This window comes from Artemia sp. Qi Xiang Cuo, chromosome 16 (assembly GCF_049724085.1).
Source record: "Artemia sp. Qi Xiang Cuo chromosome 16, ASM4972408v1, whole genome shotgun sequence".
In the NCBI taxonomy this organism is placed as follows: Eukaryota; Metazoa; Arthropoda; class Branchiopoda; order Anostraca; family Artemiidae; genus Artemia; species Artemia sp. Qi Xiang Cuo.
In genome coordinates this window covers 9,567,372-9,576,781 of record NC_142809.1, presented here as the reverse complement: position 1 = coordinate 9,576,781, position 9,410 = coordinate 9,567,372, and the positions used below count along the sequence as shown (strand labels likewise).

At 35.7% G+C, this 9,410-nt stretch overlaps 2 protein-coding genes across 4 annotated transcripts in view; one reads left to right on the top strand and one right to left on the bottom strand.

Moving 5' to 3' along the window:
- Positions 1-9,410, bottom strand: part of LOC148942547 (trypsin-1-like) — a 413,175-nt gene that overhangs the window by 235,578 nt on the left and 168,187 nt on the right. The window lies entirely within an intron of this gene.
- The window catches only part of LOC148942548 (uncharacterized), a 157,857-nt gene that overhangs the window by 44,633 nt on the left and 103,814 nt on the right, over positions 1-9,410 (top strand). For all 3 annotated transcript variants that reach the window (XM_089102520.1, XM_089102518.1, XM_089102519.1), the window contains exon 3: positions 7,366-7,513. In XM_089102520.1, coding sequence (XP_088958646.1) covers positions 7,366-7,513 — 148 coding nt within the window. The remainder of the gene's footprint in view (positions 1-7,365; positions 7,514-9,410) is intronic.

The window sequence follows — 9,410 nt, the reverse complement described above, 5'->3', positions numbered from 1 at the left end:
TCAGGTTGTGGGATTGTCATGGAATGTCATTGTCATGGATTGTCATGGAATTGTCATGGAATGTCATGGATTGTCATGAAATTGTCATGAAAACCGAACTTGGCAATCCAGATTGTCATACAAAATACAGTTTCCACAGTCCGAATTGTAAATCGAAAATCCAGATTGTAGCTGATAACCATCTCTAGTTTTCAGGATTTAGCGTTTAAGAGCTTGAATTGACTACACTTTTTAATTCTTAATGGGATTCGATACCCCAAAGAATCACCCTATCTCGTCCTTCATAAACTTTTCTAGTTTGTGTGGCCAAACCATTCTGAATTGATTGAGCGGTCTTGCCGTAACTAGTAGAGCTTGGATAAGAGATCCGACTAAAGGAGCGAAAACTAAAAGCCGACCATTACTCCCCCAGAAATCTTAGAAAACTATCTAACTTTTTCTGTTTTTGTCAGAGGTGAGACATTCGGTTTTAGTGAAACTTGCATCAGTAGAAAGTATCAATTTTGTTTTTTCGATTAACTGGAGGAGAATTTTCTTTTTAAAGTTCAGGAAAGGGCACTCCCTTGAAATATTCTAGCATATCTGCTAAGAAAATGCTAAAAGCAGCTCCAAGAAATATCGCTTGATCTATTTGGCAGCTTTGGGAGTTCCCTGTGTTACTATCCGCTTTGATTGAAAACCTCGCCGACAGAGGCGACATAAAACTTCATTGTCTTTTCAGTCAAATTTCATAGTCAACCCGCTACCCGCACTACCCGCTTTGATTCAAAACCTTGCCGACACAGGGGACGTAAAATTTCATCGTCTTTTCAATCAAATTTCATAGTCAAACCACAGGCTCTCAATAGCTCTCGATGGCGGCTGTTCTCCTAGGAGAATTTGCTAACGGACCCTTTGTCTTTAACACGGTCAGTCGACTCTGAGACTTGCAAAATGATCTTAAAGGATCGAATCCCCTCAAGGAAGTTTTTACTGTGGCAACACAATAGTAAGATCAGGCTTGTCCGAAGAATTCCTATCGCCTTGAAAAGTTGAAAACTGTCGATAAAATAAAAGTTCAAAATAGGGATAAAATCCTTTTTAATAGACAGTGTATAGAAAATTAAAAAAAAACAAAAAAAAAAAAAAAAAAAATATATTTCGGTCACATAAACAGTGACCGTCATCAGTAGTAAAACTAAACTAAAACAAATTTAAACAAAAGTTTATAAACGAAATCAAATAAAACCACATATTGTTTAAATCTCTAATTCTTTTCAAAGCAAAGACAGAAGCTAGCCTCTTTGACCTTCATGGAATCAGTTCATTAGGGTTCAATGCTATAACACTTGGACAAAAGTCAACTACATTGGGTGAATTGAACTTTACTCTGTCAGATTTTAATAAATTATCGCATATTGAATGCAGTCCAAATTCACCTGTATCCCGATTCAAAGCAATATTCTTGAATAAGATTTTCTTTATTTCAAGAGTTTCACGAAAATTCTGCTTTAAACCCCGTTCCCTAGAAATCAAAGAGACATTCGGGAACAAAATAAAATGGTCTGGAAATTTGAAAATATGTTCTGAAAGGGCTGAAGTAAAATCTTCAGACTTAGGATCTTGCTTTAAAGCCGAAGAAATAGAATCTTTATGTTGCTAATAATCTCATTTCCAAACTCTGGTTACTACGTCCCTTATATGAGAGAATTATCTACGTTGAAAACTGTCCCCTGGAAATTCATTTTGGCTTCTAATTTTTTTTTTCGTGGTTAGCTGTATCGAAGCGGTGGTCTTAGAAAACAGATAGAAAAATCATTCAAACACAAATTTTCGATAATATGGTCTTTTTAAGTTTTTATTTTTAGTTTTTATTTTTTATATTTAAGTTTTTATTTTTGCTTAGTTTATTTGTCAAAAACATTCACTGCATATCTAATATTTTTTAATTTAATTCATTGCGCTAGGGAACAACTACCGGAGTATTGCTGTTTCGCAGCAGCTAATATTCTAGGGGTCTAACGGGTCTAAGCGTCTACCCTCCTCCGCCCACGGAAACCTCATCATCTGGAAAATACCCCCCTCGCGGAAATTACGGTTTTCAAACTTTAAAAATCTTCTTTGAGTCGTGTTATTTTTTAGTTTAATTGAGTAGTTATAAGGGAAGTGGAAAAGAGGACTTTATATGTTAATCTTGCCCCCCCCCCTCTGTGCAAATACTTTCTTCTCATGAAAGATCCTCTAGAAAACCCCCACACAAAAAATTTCTGTATGTTTCTCAATGACAAATACTATCTGTAAGCAATAGACAAATCAAAAAACTTAAAAAGGAACTGAAACGTCTGCAATGGGTTTATCTGATTGTTTTGTAGCTAGGAAGAGAGGGAGATACTTCAAAGGGTGCATTTTGATGTCAAAACATCTCAGCTTTCATTGAGCCTTCAAATAAATACAGAATTAGCTCTAAGGGAGAGACGACAGGAGGATGGAGGTAGAAATTGTTTGATAATCCCGATGCATTTCTAGTCTTTTTTATAAACCGAAAGTAATTGGAGACTAACCAACCGCAAGAGATATTTATTTGTTTAAATGAACTGGTTGTACAATTTTTTTTTTTTTTTTGGGGTTGGGGGGGCAAAGCGGCGGCTCTCACCGTCTACATACTGTAATTTTTTTTTACCTCTTTGCTTATTTTGTTGTTTTCATTTTGTGGTACTTTCTACGCTCTTAGTTGTTTACCGTTTGGTTTGAAAAAGTTTAATTACCTGCTTCGGTGCAGTGGTTCAGTTTCACGATTGTTCAGTTACACGAAGGTTCAGTTGCACGGTGGTTCAGTTGCACGGGGGTTCAGTTACAAGGGTGTTTAGCTACTTGGGGGTTCATTTCAATGGGGTTGAGTTGCACGGGGTATAGTTACACGAGGGTTTAGTTAAATGCGGCTCAGTTGCCCGGTGGTTCAGTTACACGAGGGTTCAGTTGCACGGTGGTTCAGTTACATGGGTTTAGTTGCCTGTGGTTCAGTTACACGCACACCACCTACTAGAGTTTTGACACATAACGTAACATAGCTTAGCATATTTGCTTATAGATTTACGTACGTAGTGTTAAGGTTGCTCAAATCTTTATATTCCTTTTCAAATGGGTTGCCTCAAGGGGTTCGCTGGATTCCCTTGTCTTTGTCTTCAAAACCCTTTCCAGACCGATGTTAATTTTCTTTGCAGAAGTTTTAAAGAAATATCAGAGCTTGGCTTCAAGGCATGGTTTTTTTCTGGAACAGTATAGTTTTTATATTGGCGGACCTCACTCAAAAGCGTAAAGATCTTCAAACTTCCTATATATCTCATATCAGAAATTGGTTGTGTACTCTAGCCTAGAGTTTCCCTATCAAATTACTTCTGGTAATTATGAAACGAATGGAATTGGCAAAATTTTTGTTTTCTTTGTATAGTCACGTTTCCACTAGTAAGCAAATTCCTATGGGCACAAAGTTGTGGATTTGCCAGCGAATAAATTACACTCTTTAAAAGGCAATTAATTTAAACCAGTTTCTAGCCTTCTTTTCCTTCCCTTCACATTACTTGCTGGGTGTCAGTCAAACCGGACGCGTACACTGTTTTTTTAGGGGAGGGGGGCAAGCTCCTCGAAACAGCAGAACCTGCTAATGAATTAGTATTGCATCTCTATTTTTACTCTAAAACATACGATTTTAAGTTAAGCCAGCTAGAGATGCCAATTGGTAGGGGAGGCAGGGGGCAATTGCCTCCCCTAGATCCTCAGAAAAAAATTGTCCTTCTGTAGATTTTGGGAAATAACGTCTTTTTTGCATCTTCACTTCAAGAAATTGAAAATAATGCTCGCGCCTCCCCCGAATGTTTCTTCAATGGGCGCCCCTGAAACCCACATATGTAACTTTTGCCAAAAAATACGATATTTATATTACTAAGTTAAGTTGTGTCAGACTTGGTTATTCACCAACTTATAGTTATGGTATTAATTGGAATTTCGCAAACGAACGATCTGAACATGGTTGAGGATTAGGAATATTTTTTTTTCTCTTTTTGTATGTATCTCTCTATTTCTATGGTTCTTTAATCTAAAAATAAGTGCCAAGAAAGTTGCAGAAACATATTTGGCTTGGTAAAGGGAGCTTAAACCAAAAGCTTACATAAGGAGCATTGCGGAACAACTTGCGGCCATTTTTTTTAATCGGTTTGCAGCATCTTTTGTCTTTTCCTTAACACCGTTTTATGGATCCCTTCAAACTAGAGGTGAATGCTGGACTTTTTTTTTGGGGGGGGGGGGGACAAATTCTCACGAAATAGCAAATTGTAGCTAATAAATGAGACAGGTAGCATCTTTATGACTTTTAGATAGATAGATAGATAGATAGATTTATTTTCCATATACCAGTAAAATAATTACATAACAATCTACAAATCCCCACAAAGGCTCCATGGCCTGTAGGAGGGGGATTATGAAAAGATAAAAATAAACATTAAACATTTAAACACTTAAGATTTAAACAATATAAACATAACATTAATACTTAAACATATAAACATAAGCATTTGAACTTTTAACATGTAAAGCATTTGCTTAATAAAACGAGAAAAAATAAATAAATAAAAGAATTAAATGTAAAAAACTATTGGCAGCAGGCAAAAGTAAAAAAAATTAATCACATGAAAACAAAATTTTTTTACTAGTCTTTTGAAGGTGCCAAACGAGTGGCATTCTCGAACCGAATCGGGAAGGGTGTTCCATTTCAAATGACACGCAACAAGAGGATTAAAATCGGATCTTATTGTTGGTGTATGGGAAATTTGGATATTTAGAGAATTACGGAGTTGATAATTCGACAGATCAGATACAAAAGAAGACTTAAATCAAAGGGATCTAGGAATATCACCTTGGATTTGAAGAAAAGCGAAAGACGCACAGGAAAGAATATAAAGATTTTTAATATCAAGTAACGGTTTAGTTGGCGAACGATTTACATCCTGTATAAGATTTATAGCTTTATCATAAGTATTCGAAAGCGGTTTGAGAAAAGAAGGGAAAGTAGACATCCATATGACTGAACAATAGGAAACATAAGAATGAATTAAGCTATGAAATAGGATTCTTAGAATTGGCCCTGGAAAGATATGTTTTAGTTTTCTTAGAGTACCGAGGTTTCTGCATACCTTCATTTTAATCAAATCAATATGGTGTTTAAAAGATAAATTTTCATCTAGGAGGATACCTAGGAAACGGACATGGCCATCCTTTGGTCTGCTAATAAAGCCTTTGGATATATGAATTTCAGATAATTGAGGACAAGCCTGGGATATACGAGAAAAAACTAAAAAAACTAGTTTTAGAAACATTTAAGGCAAGAGAGTCAGCATCAAACCAAATTGAAACTCTCTGAAAGAGGTCCATTAACTTTGTACGAACCTCATCCTCAGTTCTCCCAGAGGTAATAAGGGTGGTATCATCGGCAAAAGTAACAAGAGAATCCGAGGTATGCAAACTATAGTTGTAAGTAAGGGAGAATGTTGGATGACATAGATGGCAGCAATAAAGAGGATTATTATTTCTAACTGCAAATATTAGGTCATTTATATAAATTAAAAACAGTACCGGCCCTAAAACTGACCCTTGAGGGACCCCCTGGTCAACCATTGATGGTGAGCGAAAAAGTGGATCAACAGAAATTATTCTACCAGACAAGAAAGACTTGAACCAATAAATCGCACTACCTCTTACGCCAAAATGAGAAAGTTTAAATAGAAGAACACTCTGGGTTAAAGAATCAAAGGCTTTACAAACTTCTAGAAACAAAGCAGCAGGAATCAAATGGGAATCTATAGCAGAGTGAAGATAATTCAGTAAAACTGCACAAGCATGCTTAGTCGAATGATGTGCTTAAAAACCAAATTGAAAATTGTGAAAAAAATCTTGAGAAGTAAGAAAATTATTAAAACGAAAAAGCATCGCCTTCTCAAATATTTTGCTAAGAACAGACAATAAAGAAATTGGCTGATAGTTGGCTGGATCATTTCGTGTACCCCCCTTATATAATATGATGACTCGAGCACACTCGAGACTACTCGGGAAAATAACATTCTGAAAGGAGAGGTTAATAAGTTTTGTTAAGGGATAAATAATGGAAGGAAGTATGAACTTAATTACTTTAGTAGGAATATTATCAAGGCCAGAAGACGAAAAATTTTTCAATCCCATAACAATTTTAGCTATTTCATTCTCCGTTGCCGGTTCCAAAAAAATTGACTTCATACAAGGTGGCCTAAGATAAGACCTGACATTGGATCCTGAAGGAGAAGAACCAACAGCCGAAGCGGTCGTTTTACCAATATTCGCAAAATATGAAGTAAATGCATCTTGAACATTCAGTTCACCTTCGATGATTTTGCCATCGAGATCCAAAAAAGAAGGGGTTGATGGAGACTGAAAAGAAAATTTTCTTCTACATTGTTCGCTGGATGCCATTCAAACCGGAGATGAACCCTGGATTTTTTAGATCCCCTTCCCCTAGATTTTGAAAAACACCTGTCTGGGGCATCTTCATTGAAAATTGCTTGTTTTTATATTTCCATTGAAAAGATTTAAAACTGATTTTTTTCGGGGGAGGGGGGCTCCTGGATATAGTAAAACTAGCTGATAGACAGATGCAATTGCTAGAAGGTAATTATTGTTAACTGGTTTGAGTTTCTTTTTGCCCTTCCCTTGACATTTTTTGCTGGTTGTTGCTGAAAGCAGATGTGGGCGCTGAATTTTATTTCGGGGGTGGGGGAGGGTGCCTCCTAAAAACAGCAGGACCAGGTGAAGTGTATTCTAACAATGGGAAAGACAAAGTAATTATGAATGACAAAGCGGAACCCGAGGTACAATTTATGTATACATGCCTGCTTGGAAGTAGGGTTGGACAATTGTCTACGTATAACTTGATTAACAATATTTATGATTGACTTGAAACAAAATATTCCCTTTTGCTTTGGAACACGGGCTTTACTTAAATGGAGGGGGGTTCCAATCCTTAAGAATAATAGGAATAAATACAAAGAACTGTTCTGGCGCATATATCCTGAATTCCATGAAGTTTAAAGTGTTTTCAAAAACTTCATTTTCATAAAAAAAATGTGTTCTTGACTATCTGTCTGAGGAACGCCTCTGGGGTATATTTGTTAATCGTTCTTAGGGATGGTCTTGTGCCTAAAAAAAGTATGTTTTCTTTGCCTCAGTCTCATAATTTCTTCTGGTGAGAGGACCATATCTCATTCACAAAGGTTTGTATGTTTTTTGAATATCTGTTTCTAATTATGAGTAGTATATTTTTGAAATTCTCTGGGAAAAGACATAAAAAACTTCTTCTTTTTTCAGAGGAATGCCAAAGGACAAGAGCTGTTTGATGGAGTTTGTGACAGTGTGGACTTATTAGAAAGAGATTATTTTGGACTTGTTTATCTTGATGAGGACGGATTTAGACAGTGGCTTGTACTTGACAAGCGAATTGCTAAACAGTTAAAAGGTAAGATAGTTTTGTAAGGTTGATCGGTTAAACAGTTAAACAGCTAAAAGGTAGTTGGGTGAGTGATATTTTGAGCTATATAGGGCCCCTTTTTGCTCTAGGAAACCTACATATCCCTTTGTTGTTGTTGTTTTTTTTTTTTAGCTGATTTCTGGTTCGTTATTCCAAATATAAGTTTTAGAACAGTCCCTTAAAATACAGATAAAGAATGAATTATACAAAGAGATAAAATTCCTTTTATATTCAAATGCACTAAAAAGCATAAAGTTATTTTTTCTCTTGTCAGTTTTTTTTTTTTTTTTTTTTTTTTTTTTTTTTTTTTTTTTTTAAATCCTCGATATTAGTCTTAAATCCTACCTTGTAAATTTGGAAATTTTTTAGCTTAAAATGTGTTTTTTAGCACGCGTTTGGAACTGTATGGATATAATAATATATGTACATATGTCCTGCAAGACCGTATCCAGGGGGGGGGGTTACCTGGTTTGAACCCCCCTCCCCCCGAAATATTTGACCGACTCGAAAATAAGTAGAAAATTAGTAAAACCTTGGTAAAAATCAGTAAAATTAGTCGAAAACTGAGTCAAAAATTAGTAACCCCCCCCCCCCAATAAAAAGTAAAAAATTAGTAAAACCCCCCTGAACAAAAATCCTGGATACGGCCCTGATGTCCTGTTTACCGAGGCAGTAGGCTATATCCATTGGTGGGGCTACTGGATTTGGACCCCCCCCCCCCCAATTTTTTCTGATGCGTAAAAAAGTAACAAGCGATGCGCTTTATAATTTTTTTTACACCCATCCTCCCCACGAGCAAAAATCCTGGATACGGCATTGCCCTTTATATATGTTTCATGCTAGAAATTAATTTCTAGAATCTAGACACCATCATTTGGGCCAATCAGGACTTATTATAAAAGAGCAAATAAATTGTGATTGGTCGAAAATGATTATGCTCACACACGGATATCTAGATAAGTATTCATGTAAATTGGGCTTTATGGATTTCGTTAATTTGCGCCTTGAAAGGTTCATTTTACTTTAAGTCTAATTTTTATTCTAAAATTTAGAAGTGCTAATAAGAGCAAGGAAATAAATGGATAAATTTATCAACAATGAGGAGGAAAATGAGATATTGTTTCTTCTTCGCCTTTTTTTATTAAGTGAATGGTAATTTGTCCGTAAAAATGGCTAGAAAAGGAAGGGGTTGAATCCTGTAGCCAATTTAAAATAAAGATTCTCAAAATTCAAAGATTCAAAAAGCTTTGATTCAAAATCAAAGATTCTCCAAAGAACTCAAAATAAAGACAACTAGTTCTAGCTGTGTATTTACCTTTTTTTTCATTTTTTTTAGCAGGACACTCACGTGTTATGTCAAATTCGATTTTTTTTGGAGAGGTGCCATTTTATAAAAAGCAAAGAAAATGGGTATTCCATTAAATTAGAAAAATCCCTACCTAATAAGAAAATATACAACAGAAAAACACACAGTTTTTGCAAGAAAAGAGCAATCATCAAAATTGACGAGGGCTTGTATTGAAATGAAATGCAAAAAAGTGCCCCTATCTTCAGAAAGTGGGATTTTTTACCCTGAAGTGTCCTGTGTCACCCAAGCCGAAAAACTATCAAAAAGCACTACAAGACTATCCTTTTGGCAATCGTGAGTACGCTGCTGACGTTATCAGAAAGTGAAAAAAAATGCTTAGGTTAAATAACCATAAATACTTCTTGGCAAATGCATCTATGAAGTAAAAATATGTAATCACAGCTGAGTCAGTTCTCTGCAATTGAGGATAAGGTTACATGTTAAATTATTTACAAAGATATGAGAGCTATTATCCTCTTTGCGGACTTCAAAATTTATTAAGCTAGGTGTACAGGTCCTGAAGAATAACTTCTGTGT